At 38.4% G+C, this 27,022-nt stretch overlaps 1 protein-coding gene across 4 annotated transcripts in view; it reads left to right on the forward strand.

Annotated features, from left to right (window-relative positions):
• The first annotated feature begins 3,069 nt into the window (after positions 1–3,069).
• The window catches only part of ctps1a (CTP synthase 1a), a 40,498-nt gene continuing 16,545 nt past the window's right edge, over positions 3,070–27,022 (forward strand). For 2 of the 4 annotated variants that reach the window (XM_028461780.1, XM_028461781.1), the window contains exons 1-9: positions 3,070–3,259; positions 8,553–8,745; positions 8,821–8,991; positions 14,967–15,067; positions 17,529–17,645; positions 17,740–17,823; positions 21,949–22,029; positions 22,814–22,965; positions 23,036–23,168. In XM_028461780.1, coding sequence (XP_028317581.1) covers positions 3,212–3,259; positions 8,553–8,745; positions 8,821–8,991; positions 14,967–15,067; positions 17,529–17,645; positions 17,740–17,823; positions 21,949–22,029; positions 22,814–22,965; positions 23,036–23,168 — 1,080 coding nt within the window. In that variant the 5' untranslated portion in view covers positions 3,070–3,211. The remainder of the gene's footprint in view (positions 3,260–8,552; positions 8,746–8,820; positions 8,992–14,966; positions 15,068–17,528; positions 17,646–17,739; positions 17,824–21,948; positions 22,030–22,813; positions 22,966–23,035; positions 23,169–27,022) is intronic. The other 2 variants (XM_028461782.1, XM_028461783.1) reach the window with 2 other exon arrangements.

Raw genomic sequence — 27,022 nt, forward strand, 5'->3', positions numbered from 1 at the left:
AAACGGCTTTGGCTTAAAAAGGGTGAAAAAAAAATGTACAAAAAAAAAAAAAGATTCTTCAGAAATATTCAAGCGCAGAACGCGAGCTCCTCCTGCTGGTCAGTCAGTAGAAGACAATAGTGAATAACAAAGAAACAATACAATGTAAACATCTATCCTTCATTCATCGATTTATGTAGCACACATTAAAAAAAACAACATTTAAGATTCAAGGAGGAAACAAAGCACAAAGGGCTTGTATCAGAGCACCATCCCTTTAAATAAACACAAACAATTTAAATAAAGGCGAACAAACAAACACGTATAAAGTCATGAGACAAAATGCACAATTCATCTTTGATATATGAGGGAAAACTAATATATAAACAAAGTTCACAAAAATCTATATCAAAAGACAAATGAAAATATTGAACAAAATATTAACTGAAGATAAAAAAAAAAGAAATACAAACTTAAAACATATATACATACTGTATACATGCAAATATCTATCTATCTATCTATCTATCTATCTATCTATCTATCTATCTATCTATCTATCTATCTATCTATCTATATCGTTTTATCTATGTGGGTTAGGTTGAAATTGAATCAATAGACAAACAACAATAGCTCACATTTCTGTCTGTGGACTGAGACTGTAACACATGATAAAAAATACAGAAAGCCTTTTTTTTCTTCATTTTATTTTTTTCAAAAATATTCACAAAGTACAGAAATAGAAGTGTCTAATAATCACTGAATGTTGAATGTTTACGCCTCCTGTGGGGGCGGGGCTGGTTGTGGTAACAGGTAAGTGTATTATTTTGTAGAGTGTATTTGTGGAGATTTACGTTTGTCTGTATGTATGTGTTTATATGTTTGACATATTTTCAGCTTATGTAATAAGGAATAGCTTTGATGTAATATTATTCTCTGATGTTGTGTTAAAAGATGCTTTTCTGATTTTGTTGTTACTTGAGATGAGGCTTCCAAAGTTCAGAGAGCTTGAGAACAAAAAGTCACAAAACAACAACAGAACATGACGTTACCCCCAAAAAAGTCCACAAAAAAACTTAAAAACACACAAAAGTACATTTTTTTTTAATCGTTTTACTTGTCTGCACATGCTGTCAAAGGTCAACACTGAAGATGTGAAGTTGTAGTTGTGATTATTGTGTTGTGTAACCAAGCCGGTGTGGTGATAAGCTTAGGTATAATGGTGGTGGCTGTGGACAGAGGGAAGAAGTGAGTGGTAATACCTTAAACAGGTGTTTGGGATCAACGTGTCTAAAGTTAAGCCCAGTCCGAGTTTTATTCCACAGTCCAAGGCCTACCAGTGCATCGTAGACCAATGCAAGAACCGCCAGTGCAAACCCAAGCACTGCCCCGGACCCGAAGATGCAGCCAGGCTAGCAGAAAGAGCGGGGGCCAGGAAGCCCAGGCAACCCCCCCACAGCCGAGTCGCCCTCCAGTCGCCCCTAAGACCCAAGCTGAGAGGCAGCCACCGCCCCCCACACACACACCCGAGAAAGCACCAAGGAGCCGAGGACCCAGCACACCCCGCCACCGACCCCAACCCCAAGACCCCCCACCAACATCCACCCCACCAACACAACCCCCGCACCCAACCACCCGAGGGGAGGGCCCAGAGAGCCCCCGGCACGAGACCCCAGCAGCTGGGCCGAGGCCCACACTCAGCAGACAGCCAGAGCCGCGCCGAACGGGCAGCCGGCGCATCCAGAGCCAGCAGAGACCGGACCCCGGGCCAGAAGGACCCGGAATAGAAGCAGCACCGGGAGCAGCCCGCCCAGGGACAACGACCACACCCCCGGCCGCCCAGGGCAACAAGGAGACGCTGCATGCTGCACCACCGGCCCCCAGGCGCACCGACCGAGCCCCCCAGAGCACCCCAGGTCACCTTTTTTTTTTATGCCGCCAGCGCGATGTGCCTTAGTTATTGCTAAAGTCAGCCCCCAGCCAAGGGCACCCTGGACCCACCCACCGGTCCTCAGATAGCAGGACAGACCTACCAGGCAGCCGACAGCAAGTATTGAATTAGCTGTAGGTTTGTGTTTTTTGTCATCTTAAAAGTATTACAACAAATTTCTGTCCAGAAGTCGGTGTTCGTGGTGATTGAGAGTTCAGCCTCCCATTTAGCGATTGGTAAGTGATTAGAGTTAGTGTTCGAGAGTGCTCTGAAATGTTTTTGAGAGGTTTTTTTTTTTTTAGTTTTTTTTCATTTATTCAGTTCTGGAGGTTGTAATGTACATGGGAAATTATAGCTGCAGTGCAGCAATGGTTGGGGCCAGGCAACTTTAGGAAAAAAAAATGCTCAGCTGATGCTTGAACTCACCAGCTCGGTGAAAACAAACCTTCAGAATATTGATACATTGTTTGTTGCTAATTTACGATCAGATTTAGCACCTCCAAAGCGGAGGGTGGGGATTCCAAAACCTGGAAAAAATGATGGAATCACCAGTCTTTGAGGATGTTCATTCAATTGTTTCATTTTGTAGAAAATAAGTAGACCACAGATATACCACAAAACTAAAGTCATTTAAAATGGCAATGTTCTGGCTTTAAGAAACACTAAAAGAAACCAAAATCTTGAAAACTAAGGGACCTGCCGAACAGAAACAATTAGTTAGTTTTATGGTTAACATTTTCAAGTGTTTAAAAATGTTGAACTCAAATCTCTGGGTTTAATTGATCATTTGCACGTTTTTTGTTTTTTTTTGACACATTTAATTTAAATTGAGTTTAATTTAAATGAGTGCTAAATTCTTCATGTGTTTAAAGGTAACAGATTTAACTTGAATCGTATATATATATATATATATTGTTTTACTTTTTACTTAAGTACATGTAGGAGCATGTACTTTTTTACTTCTACTCAAGTAAGGAAGTAACTTCAATACTTTTACCAGAGTCATTTTTTATTCAAGAATCTATACTTTAATTGAGTACTGAAGACTAGTACTTTTGCCACCTTTGGTTAATTAAAAAAAATAAATAAATAAATAACAATAATCAGTGGAGTCTGTGTTTTCCGAGGGCCCATGAACACAGCACAGTGAATGATGCAGAGCCATTGACTGAGCAGCAGTAGCAGCAGGAGATTCAGCATCGTGTTGCTAACACGTGTTTCAGGCCATTCTGAGGCGCTGCTGCTAAAGTAAAGCTCATCTTTTATCTGAAGCTGTCCTCAGACCTGAAACACTAGAGCTTTATGAGCTCTGGTACTTTTTTTGGAATCACTGGAGAGAAGAACGCTGAGGTGAGCTGAAATATAAGGCTGTGTAAGATGAAGCTGGTGGCTAGCTAACAAACGAGGCAAGGTTACAATTTGTCAAAAGGAAATCACTTCCGGGCAAATTAAAGCAGCAACTCGTACGGTGTTACAGAACAATGCCTTGGCCTCTTCCAAGTGATTTTGTTGTTAAAACATCTCAGATTATATTACACTGTAAGGTTGAGTCTTAACGGTTCTTTAAAAGCATTGTGGCAAATTATACAACTCGTTTTATTGTGAAACTTTTCCGGGTTTTTATAGTAACTTTATGTAGCTTAAAAAATACGCGCGCTAGCTTTGTATGAAGTAAAGCCAAAAAATAAAGTGTTGCTAAATCCAAATGATAAAGACTATTACCTGTAAGCTTTCCTACTATGAATGAGAGACTATGTAGATTAATTTTAAACAGACACTGGTGCAGGTCGACATGTTTGATCGTAGTGAGATAAACTAATGGTGGACTCCAGACGTTTCTTACATTAATTAGTAATAACGTTGTATTATTCAGTTTGAGACGATCATTTTATTATGCCGTACACCAGTGGTTCACAAACAGGGGTACGTGTGCCCCTAGGGGTACCGGAGCATATTTATATTCAATAATTAATGGTATTTTAAACATAGTCGGGAAATGTTCCTTTTTAGGCTTTTTTTGGACAAATTCACCAAAAGCTATCAGTGGCCTACTATTGCTCCATAAATTACTATATTTTTTTGTAATTTATAGAAACAGGTTTAATTTGTGCTGTAGAGGCTATTTTATCACACTTTAGACAATACTAGACAATAATTAGTAGGGCTATATCTCAATATTTTGTCTCAAAATAGTGATATACAGTTAATTTTAATAATCTGAATGCCGCACAGGCACAATTATTAACAAACGACTGCACAATATGTTCCACTTTAGCCCTTTTCTCCACTAAGGGACAGCACGTGTGAGTGTGTCTTGTTTAGGGGAAGCCCTGGGTTAGAATTCACTCAAATACATCCAACTTTGCTTTTTATGCTGTTCTAAGAAATAGTGAAAGTTTGTTTTAAAAACAAGTTATTTCAAAACAAAATACGCTACAATATATATATATATATATATATTAGAGATGTAATGATACTCTCACGATTTATTTTACAAAATGGGACTGTACATAAATGCCTGAAAAATATTCCTTTATTTTTTTTGGGAAAATACCACACTATTTTCCTTATATTTTTAATTGTCAAAAGAATCCCTTGATAAACTATTCAAAACAATGCAATTTAACTAAAAATAAATCTTGAATGAAATAAATAAATGAATAATACAAATGAAGAAGAAGCCTATTAATTTCAATTCTGGTTCTATAGTAAGCAATGCAAAACTGGATAATAGTTATTTTTCTTTTTAAAAGTGCAACTGAAAATGTATTTTGTGCCTTAACAATTGGACTTTAAAAAAAAAAAAAACACTCATTGCACTGTATTTGCATCAGGTGTTTGTTTGGACCAGCAGAGGGCGCTGGTAACCCAGTGGTCGGTTGGCATGCAGATATCTTGCAGTGAAGAAGAGATGCTATTCGAGCAGACAGAGCTAATAGAAAAACGTGACTTACAGATATTCACGTAATATTACAGATATTCTTTCAGTGCTAAAGGGGTAAGGAATCATTTATGAACATGTTTAAGAGTAGAAGGCGGCCAGAAAGAAAGTAATAGCAGATTCAGCCCGCCGCCTCCACTTCTGGATTGCGCCCTCTGCTGGTTAAAAAAAGTACTGCGATTCAATTTTCACAGCATCGATGTGAACCGTGATACCTATGAATCGATTTTTAACTGCCTTACGATTAATCGTTACATCCCTAGTCTGTACTTTTGTAACTCATTTGTCAGTCTGTCCTCAAAGCTTCATCTCTCCTGCTCTGTTTAACCAGGTGGTAAAATGTAGGTCGGGTTGATGTGACAAATACACACCGAGCATGTTTTGTGTGACTCAGCGGACTCTACACAGTCATAAGATCTGAGCTAGGGCTGCACGATTATGGCCAAAATGATCATCACATATATTTTGATCAATATTGTAATCACAATTATTGCTCATGTCAGGGGAAAAAATGTGTTTTTATTGCACTACTTTTAAACAAAATACTGTGTACAGTTCACGATGCAAAAATAAGCTTAAAATAAGAATTATACAACAAATAAAATCAAAAAGATTAACCCAAGAATTTCAAATGTAACTAAGGCTAACAAAATAAATACATTATTACAGTTTAAATGTAAATATTGCAGATGATCAGATTGATTTAATCTATCAACCAAAATTGTGATCACGATATTAATGTGATTGATTGTGCAGCCCTAATCTGAGCTTTGCACTTGGTGAAGTCTGCGTTCTGCGGATGTGCGCCTGAGTATGTTTGAGACTTCACAAAGTGGAGGATGCACACAGGCAACATCAGGGCAGCTCAAGTGAGCAATTTGCCTGTATTAAATAAGGATGTAACGATATCTGAATCTCACAGTTCGGTATAATCACGGTATTAACCTCACGGTACGATAATTATTGCAATATTGTAGGAAAGCTCACAGTTTTACAGAAATGCTAACAATACTTTAGATTTATAACGTTATAAACTTAATACTGCCTACTGGCACATACAGATTCTTTAGATAAAGAATAGACAGGTATAGAAACAGTCTAGTAACAATAAATATAATAATAAAAAAAAACAGCCAAAGAAATCATAGTGCAAACTTCTTTATTCTGTGTTTAGCTTCAGGTCAACATTTGAAGTTATAAGTAATCTGAGTATTTACAATATCAACTAACCTTTTAAAGCCCTTGTTGTCAACATGTATTTATTTATGTATTTGATAGAGACAATGTAATTCAGCATAGATACAAATTAAGTGTGCAGCTGAAGTTTAAAGCTAGTGCTAGTTTACAACTCGTGTCCCTGGTTGGACATTTTCTACAGTAGAGTGGAATACAGTCAATACAAAGATTATTTCATTTATTTTGGGTTTATTTCAGTCAAGGCTATTGCAACAACACATCAACAGTTGGTAAAACTAAACTGTCTCACAACGGTCTAATCCCACAACAACAACAGAAAAAGTCCTCAACTGTGAGACGTCTCGTTATTTCCTGAGCCCTTGAGCTAAGGGACCATGGCTGTAAATGCTTCATTAAGAGTTTTTTGACCAGACTTACAAAACTTAAACTCTTAAACTTTTCGCAATGCCGGCCGGGTTGTTAAGTGGCTTCTCGTGTAGCTCGTATTTCCGGTACACTAGCAGTGTTTACATATTGTCCACCTCTTCTCCTGGTTTTGTTGATGCGATGAAACCAAAACGTTTCCACTCCTTTGACTTGTAGCCACTGCATCATGTACAGGTTCTATAAACTCCTCCGTATTCACGTCGCTCTGCTGGCTGCCGCCATGTTTCCTTTAACCTCTGACCTCGCACCACGTCATTGGCTCAACTGACTGTAACCTATGACACTGGCCCAAAGCATTATGGGACTTTTAGTTTACGTTGAAACCATTCGCTACAACCAACACAAAACTTTAATCATAAGCGCAATGGCTCATTATTTTATATCGTGACATCGAGGGACATGTGATACAGCGATACCGTCAATACCGTGACTTTCCTAGTATTAAATAGATGGTGCGGCTGATGTATGTTTCTGGGTTATTCAGATTAAAAAGAGTTTAAACAACACGGCCACGCCCCGGGAGTCCCTTTTGTGTCCAATTGTGCAACATTACGACCGTACCATTTAAAAAAGGTAACCTTTACTTTACAAAGAACCATTTAACCTCATCTCACCTGGATTAAAGTCCTCCTGGAGCCAAAAAATACCTTCTCAATGAAGACAATACAGTGTATTAAATTATATACAGTTAAAATTATATAGAATAATGTTTGATTTAATTTGATTTGATTTATATTGATCATGTAAATGGCAACTTAAAAATAGTTTAAAATAAAATAAATTGGCATCAAGAAATAAAACAGTATCTTTTATCTTCAAATTCTTACACATCTGAGTTTACATGAACACAATGTTATATACAGTAGATTTTTTTAGTTAATGTATTTGAAAGGCTACAAAAAGTAACTTGAATTTGATAACACATGATCATGTGATCAACACATGCTAATTACTCATTTCTTGCCACACATAAAGCATGTATATTTAACCTGCACATTGGTAGTTAAATGAATCTGTTCTCACACAATTAAAATCTCTATTTTCTTCCAGAATAATATTTTTGTTGGTTTAATTATCTTACCAGGGATTTAAAACTTAAGGTTAGCCACAGGTGCAGGAAAGTTGATGGTCTGTAGATGTTGCAGGAGGTGAAGTAGGAAAGTGCTGAGTCATTGCACAATGTGATTTATTTTAGGTTAACAAATTGTTATAAAACTTGATTTTATTTGTCATTAATCATTACTAGTCTCTGTTAAAAAAATATTTATTTCAATAATTTTTTTTTTTTTAAGCCATAGGGAGCCATTGCAAAAGAGTCAAAGGGCCACATTAGGCCCCAGAGCCGCAGGTTGCAGACCCTTGCTCTGGGAGAACCACAGCTGAACATCTGTCCTGGCATCATAGTCCTGTAGTTCTGGTCCCTCCATGATGATTCTGAGGAGCGTGTACGCTTTATCGCTGAGCTCAGCACGTTCTTCCTTTACTGCTGCTCTCAATGTGAGCGCACACTCAGTGAAGGACTCGTTATGCCTGGTTCTGTTCATAGCGGACCACACGCACTCCAGTGGAGCACATTGGTGTTTATACTCGGTGCATTCACCGTTGCCTTACCCGCAGCCACATTGCGTGAGCGTACACCGTCTCCTCACCCGCAGCACTGCGGTCAAACCAGCCTCCACTCCGAAAATCTCAGTCAACCAAGCCACCAGCCAATTTGCCGTGCCTGTTTATAGATAGTTTCACGGTAATCCCGCAGTGTGGAGAGAGAAAGAGAAGTGCACTCTGTGGGCCGCTCCGTATAAAATAACGTAACCCTGTACGTACTCACATAGATACGACCAGATTAAAATTTTACTCGCACATAATGAAAACATACTCGCATATGCGACCCCTGGTAGGGGATCAAAATCACAGCGTGGGGGAGGGGCCTGTGCTCAACAGCGCTGGCGTAAACCCTGAGGATAACGCTAAGAAATGTCTCAGTTTTATCTTCCGTCCACATTTTTAGAAATGCACTCCTTGCTTAAAACTTGGTTTCTAAAACCTATGTTTGTTTGATGTTTAATGTCTAATGTTTAGTGTGTCTGCAGAAAGTTGGGCACAATGATGAAATACATCTTGGTCACTGGAGGCGTCATCTCCGGCATCGGTAAAGGTATAATAGCCAGCAGCGTGGGGACCATCCTCAAGTCATGTGGTTTACATGTGACTGCCATCAAGATCGACCCTTACATTAACATCGACGCAGGCACTTTCTCACCCTACGAGCACGGTACGTCAACTCACACCATGTGTTTTCAAGAGTAAAGGGACTGTAAAACAGAGGTTGCATGTTCTCTTTGATCAGGTGAGGTGTTTGTTCTTGATGATGGGGGCGAGGTTGATCTGGATCTGGGAAACTACGAGCGCTTTCTTGACATCAGGCTAACCAGAGACAACAACCTGACCACGGGGAAGATCTACCAGTCGGTCATCAACAAGGAGAGGAAGGGCGACTACCTGGGGAAGACGGTACAAGGTGCGTCTCTCGCCTCATTTCCATTACTCTTAGAAATGGGTGAAATATCTCAATAAAAACTGGTTATGGACACACCTGAATTTAGAAAAAAGAACTCAAATATTTCTAAAAAGTTTTTACTCTTTCATCAGTTGGGCCCTATAAAATCCACTTTAATTTTTCTTAGAAATATAAATTTTTTAACTCCTGTGAGGAAACAAAATAAATACTAATAAAAAAGAAAACCATAATATAAACAAAAATATATGATAAAAATGCAATTAAAAGGTAGATATAAGTTGTACATGGATTATTCTGACTAACCTTTTTCATTATTTATGTCATATAAAGATGTATGAGAAAAGCATTACCAATTCCCCATCAGGGATCAATGGTTTACTGGATCTGAGCAGGTTTATTATTTACGTTTTGATCGACTTAATTTAAATTAACCTAATTTAAACGATTCCGATGACATCATTCCAGACCATAATAATTAAACAAAAACAAATGGACACAAGAATGCATCAGTTATTTCACCACTAGGGGCCTGAATATTTTACAGTATCAGAAGTTATCATTAACCTGCGATGTTTAAGACGCTACAATCGCTGGCATCGATGGCCTCGTCCACAGATCTTCTGTAGCTCTGATTAGATGTTGTTCAAAAGCTCCAAGCAGGTGAAACTGATCATGTTTTCATGGAGCGCTGCTACGTTTGACGAGATACGAGCAGAGTTTCACAGACACATAAAAGTTAAACGTGAACTAGTGGCTCCGTATTTAGTAGTCAATGATGATTTGTGTAGTTTTTTGGTAGTTCAGACGTTGTTTCAGGTGATTTAAGGCTGGGATACACTGTGCGATTTTTTTCAGTCATTGCACTCAGCTCCAGCTCAAACTGTGCAACTCAGACTCAGAGCCCGAATGTGCGCAGCTTACGATTCATATTCTCACCCTATACGGTCTGACACGATCTGACTGCTCACACTGTACGTTCATACACAACACGTCGGGGTGTTGTTTCTGGAAATGCAATGTACAAATTAAAAGAAGAAGAAGAACACTGAAGCGTCGCCATTAAAACAGACGAAGAAGAAAAACCCGGAAGTGGAGAGACACTCGCAAATCTCAGCAAAAAGAGCTTTAAAAAAAAAAAGACAGCGATGTGATGGACCAGGACTGGACAGACGTGGGCACGACAGTCCGTCATTTTTACAGCGGTCCTACGGTGTTCGCGCATGCGCAGTGTGAGCGTTTATGGTAAGCCGGTTCGTGGCACTGTGAGATACCCTCACGAGGAGCGACTGGATTTCAAACATGTTTGGTTTTCTTACGACCTACGATTGCTGATCGGGAGCTGGTCGTTAGGTGTTAATCGCTTCTCGTGACCCCATGTATACTACACGATGCACGACACATGATCTAGCAGAGACTCACACGATCCTACAAAATAGTCGCACGAGTCGAAAATGAGCTCAAAATGGGCCAAAACTTGCACAATGTGTATCTGCCTTGAGACGTGTTTGAAGTGGCCTGGACGTGAGGGCGGTGCCGCTAATGAGCGCTCCCCGGAAAAATGTCCCCTAAAAAAACGTCCTTGCCTCACAGTGACGGTGTTTCTTCCCGATTCTGTCCATTTCCGCATTCAAAAATAGGTTCCGTTTTCATCAGTTGATTTTGTGATTCTGTTTGCGATTCCGTTAACGTGGATTTTATAGGGCCCTACATAAGGACGTTTTTCAGATTTTTCATTAATGAATTGTATCACAAATGCACAACGTAAACATTTCTTTTGCAATTACACGTCACAGAACGTGACGTACCTGGTCAGACCACTTCTCTTTGAGAAAGTATGGTGTGGTACTTGTAGACAGAAGAAGAGACCCAGACATTTCTTAGCATTATACTATACTTTAATTATTAATGCCACTTTAGACGTGAAACAGCAAAGGAATGCAGAGTGTTCTCAGGAGGTTTGGAGCGTCCATCTGCCTGCAAAGAAGTCTCACGTAATGAGATTGCACCATAACACCCTTCAATGGAAGCACGTTCAAAGTGCATTTATACTTTGTCGAAACTTTAGAAATATCACTTATTTTGCGAAAAACAGTAATGGAAACGGCTTTTGTAGACAACATTATCTGAGACTTCTGTATTTGGGTATGAAGTAGTGCTGTTGATTGATCCTGGTCCTACTCTCAACATTTTAGTCAAAGTATTTCAATTTGCCATCTTTAGTTATAAAATGTCAGTGACTGCCCTCTATCATGTGACATTTTGGGACCATCTTGCATCACAAACAAGCACTGTTAGTTTTTATAAAAGTGGCGGGGCTATCACCTGTGGGTTCTACAATCTGTGGTGTGTAGGTTGGACTGAGAGAAGAGTGAATAGAGAGCTATAGTGAGTAATGAGTAGCGAGTCAGTATATAATATTGTTGATTGGAGATTTTATAGTATAGACTGGGCGTGTCTTAACTGCTCCAGGAGCCCTGCCCATAATCAAGGTCAGGAGAAAGCAGGGGTTTAGTTACTCTTTAAAGAGTAGTGATCCACCAAAGATTTGGCCACTATAAATCTTTGACCAAAAATGGCCCAAAAGTGCATTTTTCAGTTTTCAGCTGAAACACTTTTCACAATGAAACAACTGGGTCGAAACAGGATGTTGTGATGACGCGCCGCAGCCAGTATGCACTTGTCTGGATACGAGCCAATGTGTCAGCGGAGTGATCATATTAAAATATATCTGAGCACGAAAGCCTCTTCTAAGCAGAGGTTGAGACAGAGCACTGAGTAAAAACAAAGAAAAGTTCTTAGGGGTGCACCGATAGCAATTTTCTGGTTGATCACTGTTTAGTTTTTGGGTGCTTTCTAAGTATATAGGTGCTTTCTAACTTTTTGGGTTCAGTCCGGTGGACTGAATTGCACCAAGTCCGGTGGACTTGGTGCAATTCAGGCGGTGAATCTGCAACTTGGTTGCATTTTAATTTGTTCCGGTCCGCTTTCACACATTCTTTTTGCCAAGCGCACCAAACTTTCTGAACTACGTCACGCAGGTGTCTCCAATTAGACAGAATACTTCAGCCTCCATAGACGTTGTTGTGACGATGTGCCGCTGCCCTGTCACTACTGACAGTCGCGCTGTCACTTCCTACATTTAGTCTCTCTTCTGTTTTCCAAAGGAAATCCTAAAACAATCACTGCAGAAAAGTAATTAATAATAATTAAAATAACCTATAATCACACGATGCCACAACCTGCACTAATGCTCTACATGAACACAGAGATGACTGCGCTCCGTCTCCACCTGTCAGCGCTCAGAGCCGTCATCACCGGTAACTTACCAGTAAGGATGTGTAATATGTGAAGGTATGAGAATATCTATACAGATAAAACAGAGCAGTCAAATGTGCAGCTATCGCTGATCATGTGAACAGTTTGGGAAAACAGAGATGAGTGAAATAAATGATGTGTGAGAAATACGGAAGGGAGTGAGGAAATGTGACGCGTTTGTGTGCTGACAAAGCGACTTTGAAAATGGATGGATAGATGGATGATTGTAAAAATATGTGTGTTGCTGCTGCTGGAGCACTGGGTTATGGGTTTGTACTCGTGCTGTTTCTTGACTGCAGGCACGCTGCTGCTGCTGCTGCTGCGCTGTCACTGAAGGAGTTGCTCCGTTACAATGTAAAGTCCTATGTTTGGTCCTGGTTGCTTTTTCACATGGTTGAAGACAACACTGTGCTTCTCTTGAGCCGAACTGAGACCTACATTTTATAGTGGACCAAAGTTTGCTTGTTTGCTCTGCATCAGAGTTCCCGTGACCTTTCACATATCGCAAAAAGATCGGAGTATCCGAGGAAGCGAAGCATCGTGCGGTGCAAAGAGGCATGTGTGAAAGCACCCTTTTTTTTGTTTTGTTTTTTTTAAAGCCTGACCTGCCCATTCCGATTTTGGCCGATCTCAATTTTTTAAATAACAGAGCATACATCTTGAATGTTCTTATTTTATTGTAAAACATTGAGCAACTATGAAACAATATAAGAGGTAGTTATCTCAAATATAGATGAAAAGTTTAGAATATTGCTGTCCAAAATACTAAATTATATCTAGGGCTGTAGTCAACCAAGGAAATGGTTGGTCGACCAAGACTATGGCACAAGTAGCGATTAGTCGACCAAAAAAAAAAAAAAAAAAATGGAGAATGATCATGTGAAGAGGAGAAAGAAAAAGACAGACAATAATTTTGTTTTGGCGTTTTGTGGCGCAATTGGCTTTTAAACACAGACCATTTATGATATGAACCTTATTCAAGCTTTGACCAGATCCCGACAAAGCAAAAGTGAAACCTACAGGTCCGACAGACTTTAGGTATTTATATCAGAGCGCGACCTGAAATGACAATTAAAACCTATTTTTTCCTCATACAAATGACATATTTTAGTGGTAAGTCTGCTTTTATTAATAAACTGTTAATGTCAACATCAGATTAGCGCACGGGGAAACAAACGCATGTCAAACATAGGTGCGCAGTGGATCTATTTACATAATCCATGTATCAAATATAAGGATAATTCATGTTTTTGTGCAGAAAAAGGATCGATTTAACAGTGGATGCTTGTTTCAAGCCTGTCTTAATTTCTTCCCTCTCTGATCTGATCTGATCTGATCTGATCTGACGACAACACACTGTGCAGTGACAACTGAAGCTGTTATGATAAATAAAAAAATATAAATAAATAAAACAATTCCCAACTTAAAATGTAAACAGGTTCTTTATGAACACAAATAAATGTGAATACATCAACAATAGACACATTAAAAAAGGCGATAATAACTCGTAACTAGGTCATGAGCTGATATTTTATGGAATATATTAGTGCATGTGGACCACTATTAGTGTTGTATGCAATTCATTTAATTCCTCACTTAAAATGATAATATTTTCTAAAAAAAAAAAAAAAAAGTTAATAAAGTTAATATTTCTCTGATTTCCTATAATTAAACCAGATCAAGCTGATGATTTAATCATTCAGTATATTTAGGTGTAATAATGTCAATAGTTACATTAGTCTAATGGGACCAGCTTTGTCTGTGAACACGTGAAATATAATTAAAAAATATTGCGTTTCACAAGTTTGGACAGATGAATAGTGACATTAATATTATGCTAATATTTATTTCACACAACACATGACATGTTGAGCTTTTATCCTTTCATACAAGTGTTAAATCTGACCATAAAGAAATCGATGGCTGTGGTTTTATGACAGTAAGATGTGTTCTTTTTACTTGGTCTATTATTCCTTATCTGGAGTGGGTAGCATTAGCTCTTAGCCCAGTCTGTGTGTCGGTGGGTTAGCTTTGCATAGTTAGCTTTAGTTGAGTTTCCAGTTCATAATCATTGCTACAGGTTCATCTCTGTCCCTGTGTTTGTGGAACTTCAGGTGGATCTGATGGAGGAACTTGGACTGGTTCACTTTGTTGGATGGTTATCTGGTTTTAACCAAGTAGTGGTCCATGATGCATCACAGCACGGCAGCTTCAGGTGACAAGCACCGCCGTGTGTGAGTGAGAGCTGGGGGCTGGAGGTGTGGTGCACACCATGGCCACGGAGGCTTTGCTCCAGAGAATAATAAGTTGACAACAAACAGGGGCAGTTTTGTAGACCGTAGCACAAATGCAATGATACTAATAATTGGCATAATAATAGCGTTTTTGTTTTCGGTGCATCTCTAATAAAGAACATTCTTTCATTTTAATTTGACAGACAAAAATAACATGTCTGTAACTCTTTTAAATGTTTGCAGTCAAATTACAACATGAATAAATCATGATCAGTTCAGAGTTTCTCCTTATTAACACATTAATAAAGGTGAAGAATAGCAGATCAGTGCTGCTCTGGTCTCTACTGGTGTTGATGGAAAATCCAGTCTGAGACAAGACCAAGACCTTCAAAATGTGGTCTTGAGTGTTGTTGTTCTTTTTTCCAGTGGTGCCACACATTACAGATGCCATCCAGGAGTGGGTCGTGAACCAGGCCCAAGTTCCTGTTGATGGCGATGGCGTGGAACCCCAAGTCTGTGTAATAGAGGTAACACCTACTACTGTTTAATGGTCATCAACATTTAAACCTATTAAGAGTTTTTCCAAAAAAGCAGGGGCTGGAGTTTCAATAAATAATGAATGCAACATCATGGATTGCTTAATATATTTTTAACACTATTTACTGGAAAAGAAACCCATTATTTCCCCAATTCTGTTTCATCATTTTTCCCTAATCAGACGTCATTACAGGCTATTAAACTTGCCAAACATGCTTAATTCAATGAATGGGGTGAACAATTGTCATTAATTTCATATTTATACACAGCAAGAATGCACTGTAAAAAGCACACAGACATTTTTTTGGACAACTTCATACATTTCCACCATATTTTTTTACTGTAAAGCAAGAGCTAAAGTTAGCTTTAGCAGCGTAGCAAACGGTTGGATTTGAAAACTCACACAAATTGTGGTTGTCAACACGTGCTTTTTTCAGAGCATTTAATTTGTGTTTAAACATGAAATTAATGATAAGTAACTCCATTTATTGCCATGAATCTGACGATACGCATACGAGTCACGATACGAGTCACAATACGATATATCCTGATACTAAGCAATACGATATACATAGCGATATCAATAATTACATGAGTACAAAATGGCATGAAATACAATTTATTTCACGGTTTTTTAAAGTTGCGAGAACAAGTAAATGGTAACTAACTGTAATTCAAGTGCAAATATCAAAAACAAGTGGTGTGTTTATCAAACTGTCAACAGATTCTGTTAAGTTCTTAAATTCTTTAAAAATCAATTACCAGCTGAAAAGCATTAAGGAGTGAGGTAGTTTAATAAGGTCAGATGTAGTTCACTGACAGACTGCGTTGACACTGCTGGGAAAAGTGGCCCAAATCCAACTTTTGGGGGGGGGGGGTCAAGTGAGCAGATCTGATATTTTTAAAAGCAGTGTGAACACTGAAATCTGACCCATATCTGATTTTTTCAAATCAGATTTAGACCACTTTCATATCTGGTCCTGAATCGGATACGTTTGATACGTTGACGTCACTATTAACAGCTGGAGCAGAGAGGGACAGGCTTTAAACATCCACTGTTAAATCAATCATTTTTCAGCACAAGCATATGGATTATCCTTATGTTTGATACATGGATTATTTAAATAGATCCACTGTCTCTGCACCTGTTTGTGTTTAACGTGCGCTGATCTGATGTTGACATTTACAGTTGTTTGTTAATAACAGCAGGTTCACCACTAAAAAAAACATAAATGTGTCATTTGTATGAGGAAAAAAGTAGGTTTTAATTGTCGGTTTCAGGTCAGACTCTGATATAAATACCTAATGTCTGTCAGACCTGTAGCTTCCACTTTTGCTCTGTCGAGTTCAGGTCAAAGTTTGAAGGTTCATAACATAAATGTTCTGTTTAAAAGTAGGGATGTCACGATACAACTTTTTCATTTCTAATACGATACCGATATTGCAGCCTTGCGTATCGGTCGATACCAATATTGATCCAATATCAGCATGAATCATACATAAATTTATTACTTCTTTCTTTCTTTCTTTCTTTCTTTCTTTCTTAAAAGAAAAGTGTAGAATGTCAAGTGATGTTATTCAAACAGAACAATAGTCAGCAACAGTAGGAATGAGAAAACTGACCCATTTATTATTAATCAATTGGTTAATATCAGATTGGGGCCCCCCTATTTAAAAGCAAATTGGCACCACAAAAAGTCAAAGCAAAATATTTGTTTCTTTTTCTTTGTCCTCGTCCTCCTCTGCTCATTCATTCTCCAGTTCCACTGCATAAAAACTCTGAGAAAAACGCATCAATGCGCAAACGAGTCAGTTCAGAGCCACAAACCGTTCACACTGGAATCTGATACTGGTCACATTTTAAATGGTAATGTGAAATTGAGCCTGTGTGAACGTAGCCATGGTGACTGGGCGTTTACGTGCTATGCATATGTTTTTTTTTTTTTCAATAAAAACATGATTTTAAAAAATCCATTTGGATTTTTTTGGGTTGATACAATAATCACGCAGTGAAATATTGCGATATATCGCCAAATCGATTTTTGTCTTACACCGTTACCATTCACTGTATTAAACATGTTTGGCACGATCTCAGAAATAGTAAATGGACTTAATTTATACAGTGCTTTATCCCCACACTGTAGTCGTCTCAAAGCGCTTTACAATATCAACTCATTCACACTCACACTCCAATGAGACTGAGCTGACGTGCAAGGCGCCAGTTGACCAATGGGATCAACTTTGTCTTGCCCTAGGTCACTTTGACAAATACAGTTATAGACTGGGATCGAACCCCCAACCTCTCAATCAGAAGACGACCCCTCAGCCTGTCATGATGTCTGATTAAGGAAAGAAAAAGGAAATGTGAACTGATTGAGGAAATACTGAAACAGAAAATCAGAGGCTCTACAATATAGAAACCAAACTGAATGGTTGTGGATTCCTCTTCAGCTCGGGGGCACTGTGGGAGACATCGAGAGCATGCCGTTCATCGAGGCCTTCAGGCAGTTCCAGTTCAAAGTGAAGAGGGAGAATTTCTGTAACATTCATGTCAGTTTGATACCACAGGTAAGACACAAAGGCACGCGCACACACACACACGGATAATAATTCTTTACAGAGTTGTGGCATTGATTGGTTGTGTGTTTTTCTGGTTGGTTAGCCGAGTGCGACAGGTGAGCAGAAGACCAAACCCACACAGAACAGTGTGAGAGAGCTCAGAGGACTGGGATTATCTCCAGATCTGGTGAGTCAGCTGTTCTCATACGTGTGTAAGAAAATACTGACCTCATCATGTGGGAGAAAACAACTCACCGACCATAATCACTCTACCGCTGACGGGCACATTGTTTGTGTAACATGTCGTTAAGGGCAGCAGGAGAACATACTGTCCTCTGGGACAACATGTGCTCAACCTGTTCAGCCCGCGATCCCCAAAATAAAGGTTCCAGGGAGCGGGAACCCCCACTGTAGCTGAAGGTGGTTGACAGGGAGACAGGGTCATCTATAAGGGGAGAGATTTTTGGGACACATCCATAAAGTCAGCAAAATGATGGTCCATTGTTCTATGAATCTGTGATAACCACATTTATTTATTTATTCATCTGAATAATATATTTTTATAGTATTTGGGCCGTAGTATATAGTCTTCTTAAAGATGTAAATCCTTGTTTTAATCAGAAATAAAATGGGTTAAAAGAGACCAAAAATGGTGGAAAAAGTGGTGAAATGAGATTTTAAAAACCACAGAAATTGGTTTAAAGTAGAGTGGGCAAAAATGGACAGAAAAAGTGGTAAAAAGTGTCAATATTGGAACAATCAGTTTAAACTGGTAAATAATGAGCATGACAAATAGTGAATCTGGTTGAATTGGTTAAAATATGACAAGTTTGATGTAGTAGCAGAAAAAGGGTAAAAATTAGCAAAAATGGGCTAAAAAAAATATTCTTAGTTTCTTTAAGGCATCTGCTGAGCCCCTTCCCAGTGTCTCACTACCCCAAATGGGGTCCTGAACCCAGAGTTGAGAACCCTTACAACTACTCTACAACACGCTCAGTAAATTTAATGGTTTTCAAGCTTTTTATGAAATGAAATGTAGAACTGTAGTAACACCATTAGGGGCAGGGTAGAGAATATGAGGGAAAAAATGGGGGCATTTTTGAAATGATTCGGGGCACGTTGGCTTCTGCCAAAGTAAATAATTAAAAATCACACCCTTTCTTTTTCAGAGAGATGTTTGCAGGTAGTACGTTAGCTATTACAGAAAGAAGAAGAGAGATGTAGGGAAACTATGGGTTTATTTAGCTCTTAACAACCTTTAAATATTACACCAAACAAAACCCAGTGAAATGCAAACAGATGTTTAATAGAAGGTGAATTAACTTGTTGCACCAAGCAATGAAAATGAACTTCTGCAATCAACGGTTTGAGGCACCACACTTCCAGTCCAGCTCCTGCTGCACTGTGCCCCATATGACATTACAGATAGTGTTTTGTATTTTTGACAGTACAGTATTTAACGGCTCTTCTACGCTTATGGAGCTGTTTAATACCTTAGCTGTAAACGCGTCACGCTTCCAAAAAAAAATCTAAATATGATGCACATTTTTTCTGTATTGTATTATTTGAAATGCTTTCAAATAAGAATAAGAGAGAGTTGGAACAGACGGAATGGATAGCTTATTAAAAGCATCTACGGTGTGGACGGAGTGTGTGTGCTGTGATCTGCTCCAGCTCGGCTGCGTGTGTGTGAGCAGCAATGACTAGCCTCTTACTGTCTTCACAGCAGTGAGTGATACATGCTTTAATGTCTTTAAAATATCAGAAAACTCTCCAATAGCACAGGATAAAGTTCCTACATTCTTCCTAGTCTCTATGGAGAAAACAGTCGCAAACAGTTCCACAGTGTGCACGCGAGTTTCATTAAGGAGGGGAGGAGGGAGAGCCTCACAAAACTCACACACTGCAGCTTTAACTTTGAATACTACATGCACCGGTCACTATAACTAAATGCAGAATTTAAAATGCAAACTCAGCCGGTATAATGGTGAATTTGGTCATCTGAGTTAGCAAAGCGCTCCAAAACACGTCCGCAGCTGCAGCCGCTCAGTTTGACTCAGAGCCAGACTCAAATCGTCTCCGCAGGTTCTCGTTTTCAATTTGGCGTAAGCTCAATATCACTGGGTAATAAATGTTAGCTACATGCTCTTGTGTCTTTTCTTGGAGTGAAGTTATCCGTCCGTGTTTTGGCTATTCATTGCTGACGCGCTGTATTTATATGTATGTATATAATACGGGAATCATACTGTAGATCTAGGTACACAACAGTGTAATGCTGAACCTCCATCCCTTTGATAGACCAATCACCTCTTTTTAACACTGAACATGCTCATTTTTCCCTTCGCTTGCTGGTTTCGTAACAACAACAACAACAATGGACCAGAGCCCTCACAAACTGTGACCCAAAGTTTTTTGGACTCCATATTGTGCACGTAGACAATTGACCTAGACCAGGGGTCTGAAATCTTTACTCTCAAAAGAGCCATTTTGCCTAATCTCGCCTGGATTAAAGTCCTCCTGGAGCCAAAAAAAAAAAAAGAACATTCTCAATAAAGACAATACAGTGTTAAGATTCTATACAGTTAAAATAATATAAAATAATTTTATGAGTTAATGGAGTTGAAGGGCTACAAAAAATAACTTGAATTTGATGACATGTGAGTGATCATGTCGGTCAACACATGCTAATAGCTAATTTCTTGCAACAAATCAAGCATGCATTATGCATATTAAGCCGACATGTTGGCTTAATATATTAAATAAATCTTTTCCCACACAATTAAAATCTCTATTTTCTTCCAAAATAGTGTTTTTGTTGGTTTAGTTATCTTAGCAGGGATTTAAAACTTAAGGTTAGCCACAGGTGCAGGAAAGTTGATGTTGCAGGAGGTGAAGTAGGATGGTGGCAAAGTTATTGCACAATGTGATTCATTTTTAGGGTAACCAATTCTTTTATCATAATTTTATTATAAGTTATTGTCATTAATCATCAATACCATATTTTTTTAAACGCTACAAGGAGCCATTGCAAAAGAGTCAAAGAGCCACATGTGGCTCCAGAGCCGCAGGTTGCAGACACCTGACCTAGACTTTCTAAAGGAATCAAAATAAGATGTAAAGAAAATTTCCAACTTAAAGTGTAAACAGGTTCCTTACAAACACAAATGAAATGTATCATCACTAGAATCTGCTTCAGTAATAGATTAAAAAAAGCTACAATAGCTGTGGACTCAGAGAGCTATTCTTCATGGGCTGATATTTTATGGAATATATTGTATTTGTGCATGTGGGTCACTATTAGTGTTATTGTATGCAATTCATTTATTTCCTCATTTATAATAAAATTCATTTCTAAAAAAAAAACTAAAGAAAAAAAGCACATGAAAACCCAAAATAACTTAATCAGAATCAGAATCAACTTTATTGGCCAGGGGTGTATGAATACACACGAGGAATTTCTTATGGTGACCTGTGCTCTCTCAGGTAGTGTAACATTAAATAATAACAATCAACTAGAATAAAGAAAAAATAAAGAAAGTAAAGAAAAATAAATAAATAAAAAAAAGAAGTATAAACATAAATATAAGAGTAGTTAGACTAATATGTGCAAACTAAATAAAAATAACACATAATAATAATAATAATAATAATAATAATAATAATAATAATAATAATAATGAAATAAAATAAAAAATACAATAATAATAATAAGATAATAGTGCAGTAGTGCATTGATGAGTAGTGCAGGTGAACATTTAAATGAAAAAATTATGTCCATGAACATTTCACAGTGACAGGATTGTTCCAGGGTTCCAGTGTTTTTTTCTGATTTCTTATAATTAAACCAGATCAGACTTCATAATTTAATCATTAATTATTGAGAGCATATAATAGATATAATATATAATTAAATATATTGCGTTTCACAACTCGGGAAGGATGAATATTGGCATTAGTTTAATACAAACATTCATTACACACAACATGTGACATGTTAGCTTCCATACAAGTGTTCAAACCTGACCATAAGTACATCAGTGGCTCTTTGTGGTTTGATGACAATAAGCGTAAGTGTACTTTTTACTTGGTCTATTCCTTTAATGAAGTGGTTAGCGTTAGCGCTTAGCACAGTCTTATGTTTTGGTGGTGGGAGTTCCACGAGTTCCCGTTTGATATCGTCACAAGCCACAGCATTTTAAAACCGAAGTACGGCAGTGTTTACAATACTGTTGTTGAGCAATGTTTTTCATGATCTCCAGGGTTCAGTTGTTTTTTGTCTTCTTGATCAACGTGACGTCGTATTCCTTTGCAGATCATGTGCCGCTGCTCCACGTCTCTGGAGAACTCGGTCAAAGAGAAGATCTCTATGTTCTGTCACGTAGAACCAAAGCAGGTAAAGATCGTACTAGGGCTGGGCGATATATCGAGTTTTCCATTTTGGGGATTTAAAATATTACAACATTGCCTCTATCGAGATGTGTATATTTTATAGCTTATTTTGTTTTACAGTACTTGTTTTGGGAGTCGCTGCTGTCACTCCTTCTCAGAACAGCATAAAAAGCAGAGTTTGATGGATTGCTGAGTGCTTTCCTAACCCAGACCTTCCTCTCAACAAGCCACACTACAGAACTCACTCACACGTGCTGTCTCTCAGAGCAGAAAAAGACTAAAGTGGCACACATTGTGCAGCTGTTTGTTAGTAAATGTGACTGTTTGGATAATCAAATTTAACTCAAAACTGTCTTTGTGAAAAATTATCAAGATTCATATCACCCAGCCCTAGATCATCCCATGAACCCCATCATTGAAAATATAGGCTTCAATATTTTTGGTGTGGAGGCATCCGAGCCTTTTTTCTGACAATATACCCATAGATTATTTATGTTTTTTAAATGGTAAAATCAGGTAAAGCTTGATATGAAACATATTTTAATAAATATTAACTACATATGTACAGAACTGTAACACAGTTCCCCACTTTAGCGTTAAATTATGATTGACAATTTTTATAGAAATTTCATGGCAATTACAATCAGTTAATTTTCTGAACTCAATTACAATTTGATTACGATTACAACAGCAACATATTTTTTTCAGTTACAATTAAAATTACACCATAATTGTAATTAATTATCACAACTGAACTTTCCTCCGTCCCTCACCAACTGTGGTTCCAGGTCATCTGCGTCCACGATGTGTCGTCCATCTACCGCGTGCCTCTGCTGCTGGAGGACCAGGGCGTGGTGAGCTACCTGGGCAGGAGGCTGAACCTGCCCATTGAGAGCAAGCCTAGGAAGATGCTCACCAAGTGGAAGGAGATGTCGGACAGGTTAGTGAGCAGTAGAGATGTTCCTCTGTTGGTCCTTCGGGCTCTAAATGTGTAGGTGCTGTGTTTCCAGGTCAGACAGGCTGCTGGAGCACTGCTCTATAGCTCTGGTGGGGAAGTACACCAAATTCTCTGACTCCTACGCTTCAGTCATCAAAGCTCTGGAGCACTCAGCGCTGGCCATCAGCCACAAGTTAGAAGTCAAGGTATGAACATGATCCAGCACTTAAAGCACATATCATATATATATATATATATATATACCGGTGCTGGTCATATAATTAGAATATCATGTGAAGTTGAGTTATTTCAATAATGTATACATTCATTTCACACAGACTGATATATTATAAATGTTTATTTATTTTAAAGTTGATTATAACTGACAACTAATGAAAACCCCAAATTGAATATCTCAGAAAATTTGAATATTGTGGAAAGGTTCAAAATTGAAGACACCTGGTATCTCAAAACACCTGCAAAGACCTTTAAATGGTCTCCAGTCTAGTTCTGTTGGTCTACACAATCATGGAGAAAACTGCTGACCTGACAGTTGTCCAAAAGACGACCATTGACACCTTATACATGGAGGGCAAGACACAAAAGGTCATGGCTAAAGAGGCTGGATGTTCACAGAGCTCTGTGTCCAAGCACATTAATAGAGGTGAAGGGAAGGAAAACATGTGGTAGAAAAAAGTGTACAAGTAATAGTGATAACCACGCCCTGGAGAGGATTGTGAAACAAAACCCATTCAAAAATGTGGGTGAGATTCACAAAGAGTGACTATAGCTGGAGTCAGTGCTTCAAGAACCACCACACACAGACATATGCAAGTCATGGGTAATAGCTGTCACATTCGTTGTGTCAAGACACTCTTGAACAAGAGACAGCGTCAGTGACGTTGCTTGAGGTTGAGTGTAATGTTTCCAGTCAGTGATGGTTTGTGGTGCCATGTCATGTGCTGGTGTTGGTTCACTGTTGCTTTAGGTCCAAGGTCAACACAGCCGTCTACCAGGAAGTTTTGGAGCACTTCATGCTTCCTGCTGCTGACCAACTTTATGGAGATGCAGATTTCATTTTCCAACAGGACCTAACACCTGCACACAGTGCTAAAGCTACCAGTACCTGGTTTAAGGACCATGGTATCCCTGTTCTTGAATGGCTCACCTGACCTTAACCCCATAGAAAATCTATGAGGTATTGTGAAGAGGAAGATGTGAGACACCAGACCCAACAATGCAGAAGAGCTGAAGACCACTATCAGAGCAACCTGGGCTCTCATAACACCTGAGCAGTGCCACAGACTGATCCACTCCATGCCACGCTGCATTACTGCAGTAATTCATTGCAAAAGGAGCCTCAACTAATTATTGAGTGCTGTACATGATCATACTTTTCATGTTCATACTTTTCAGTTGACCAACATTTCTAGAAATCTTTTTTTTGTGTCGGTCTTAAGTAATATTCTAATTTTCCGAGACACTGAATTTGGGATTTTCATTATGCGTTAGTTTTAATTATCAAAATTAAAAGAAATAAAAATTTGAAATAAATCAGTATGTGTATAATGAATCAATATAATATACAAGTTTCACTTTTTGAATGGAGTTACTGAAATAAATCAACTTTTTCATGATATTCTAATTATATGACCAGCACTTGTATATCAGCCAAACCAACCAAAACTAGCTTGGGTCTTTTCAAAATGCCCACACACTTTGGTTTAAAAAAATGTATGTGACTAATAATTAGTGATGTGATTAGTCTATGTCAGAGATGGGCTACTTTATCACAGCTGGGGCCACAAAAATGTGATTGTATCTGATCCAACTTTCATATCAACATTCAGAATAATGACCAATCTGAGCATTATGACATGTTTTTTTGTTATTTTTGTGTTCTTGTTGTAATTATGTGTATATTTTTGTCATTTTCTGCATTTATGTTGTTGATTTGTGTGTTTTTGGGGTCACTTTCTGTATTTTTCTGTCATTTTGTTTAAAGTTTGTGTGTCTTTGGAGCCATTCTGTAATGTTTTGTAGTAATTTTGTTTGTTCAAGTGATTACTGTGTCTGTCGTTGTCATTTTGTGTTTCATGAGTAGTTGTTTGTATTTTGGGAATTTTTTGTGTGTTTTTGTGTACAGTAGTCCCTCGTTTATCGCGGGGGTTACGTTCTAAAAATAACCCACAGTAGGCGAAATCCGCGAAGTAGTCAGCTTTATTTGTGTTTTAAGGCTGTAAAACCCCTCACCACACATTTTATACACTTTTCTCAGACAGGAATGAACATTTCTCTCTTGTTTAAACTCTCAAAGTTCAAACCTTTGTAGATTTTAAAACATAAACCTGTTTACAAACATACAGCACTTCAGAGTCACACTGCTAGTGATCAGACATTGATGCAGAACGCATTCAGAGTCTTTGTTGACGATGATGTCACGTCAACACGGACACTGGTCTGTTCACCCATTCAACCATGGAGTAGAAGCTGTGTGTGACCACCAGGAGCTGTAGGACACGACCTTTATAACCAGGACCAGACTAGGAAGAATTTGGCGTGGAGGAGAATCAGTGAGGAGGTGGTAGTAGCAGGAAAAAGTTCTCTCTGTAGCACTGAGCTAGCATAGCATTAGCCGCTAATCACACCAGTTTTTTTCACTGGTGGTTTATGTTTATGAGAGGAGAAAAAGGAGCGCAGCTCTTCACTTCAGCAGGCAGTGAAACTCACTGAGTTGGATGTGTCGCTGGTGGGTGAACACAGTGTAGAATAGTCCGGCCAAAGTGTCAAGGACGGTGATAGGGAAACAACATCAGAAGTCCTCTTTGCCTTTTTAGTGCTTTTATTTACAGTGTTTCTTTAAAAGCAACACGTGTTCTCCAACATGACATGTCAAAGCACAATCATCTTTCCTTGGCAGGCACATGTTTGTAGCAGCATGGCCTCCCCTCCTTCCCCCTTCATCCAAACTCTCCTGGCTTTTAAAGCATGCCTCATATGATGAGTAGCTTCACCTGTTGGTGGATCACTTCAACTCAAGGGACAAACCCACACTTCCTTTAACTACAAAACAAAGGAATTAAACTATGAAATTTACATTAAATCATTTACACAATTAAATGACTTAAATAAAGAAATGATGTCAATATACTTGATAAATAATCCTTACAAGTTACCAATGAAAGTAACAATGAAAGAAGAAACATCCCCTCAGTTGGTATGGCCCAGAGATGTCTCTGGTGACATCACCAACTCTGACCACGCAGGGAATGATGATCCTGCTCACTAAACACAAAACACATTTAGTTATACATGAAAAAACAAACGAATAGTTAATAAACAAAGACTAAATAAAGATGTTTAAATAAACTGTGTGTTGCTTTGAATTACTATGCTTTGATGTAAACTATAACTAAATGCTGACACAAACAAACCCGGGATAGTAAGTGTTTGCAAATGTTATAAAAGCAAAAGTAAGTTACAGCTAAATTAATAAAAATACAAAATATACTGTATGACAATAACTGACAATGGTGTGAATCCCTTCATCCACTTTGTCACACACAGCATTAGCCAATCAGGACGCAGAACACTGCGCATTCATACGCTGTAAAAAAAAAAAAATGCATCCAAAATTGCACTGTAAAAAATCCGCGAAACATCGAGGCTGCGAAAGGTGAACCAGGTTATAGCGAGGGACTACTGTACTTTGTGCATTTTGCTGTTGACTTGTGTGTTTTGGGAGTTATTTTGTGTATTTTGTTGGGCTTTATTTTCCTTCCATATTCTTGAATTACAGTTTTTGGGGAATTTGCTTTTGAGGCCACATGTTCGTATAGGAAGATGTATAGCAGATCTTTTTGAATATTCTGAGAGAGTAAGAGGAGCTGTATTAATAAACCAAATATCATATTATGTGATGTAATTCCTGAGATATTGGAAGCTGAAAATGGAAGAAAACTAACGACGCACAAATATCCCCCTCACTACATTGTAATTATTTTTTGGTTTAAGCAAAAGGAACGTAAAATGTCCAGTCAATTTCCTCTGTAACCTAAGC

Source organism: Gouania willdenowi, chromosome 11 (assembly GCF_900634775.1).
Source record: "Gouania willdenowi chromosome 11, fGouWil2.1, whole genome shotgun sequence".
Taxonomy (NCBI): Eukaryota; Metazoa; Chordata; class Actinopteri; order Blenniiformes; family Gobiesocidae; genus Gouania; species Gouania willdenowi.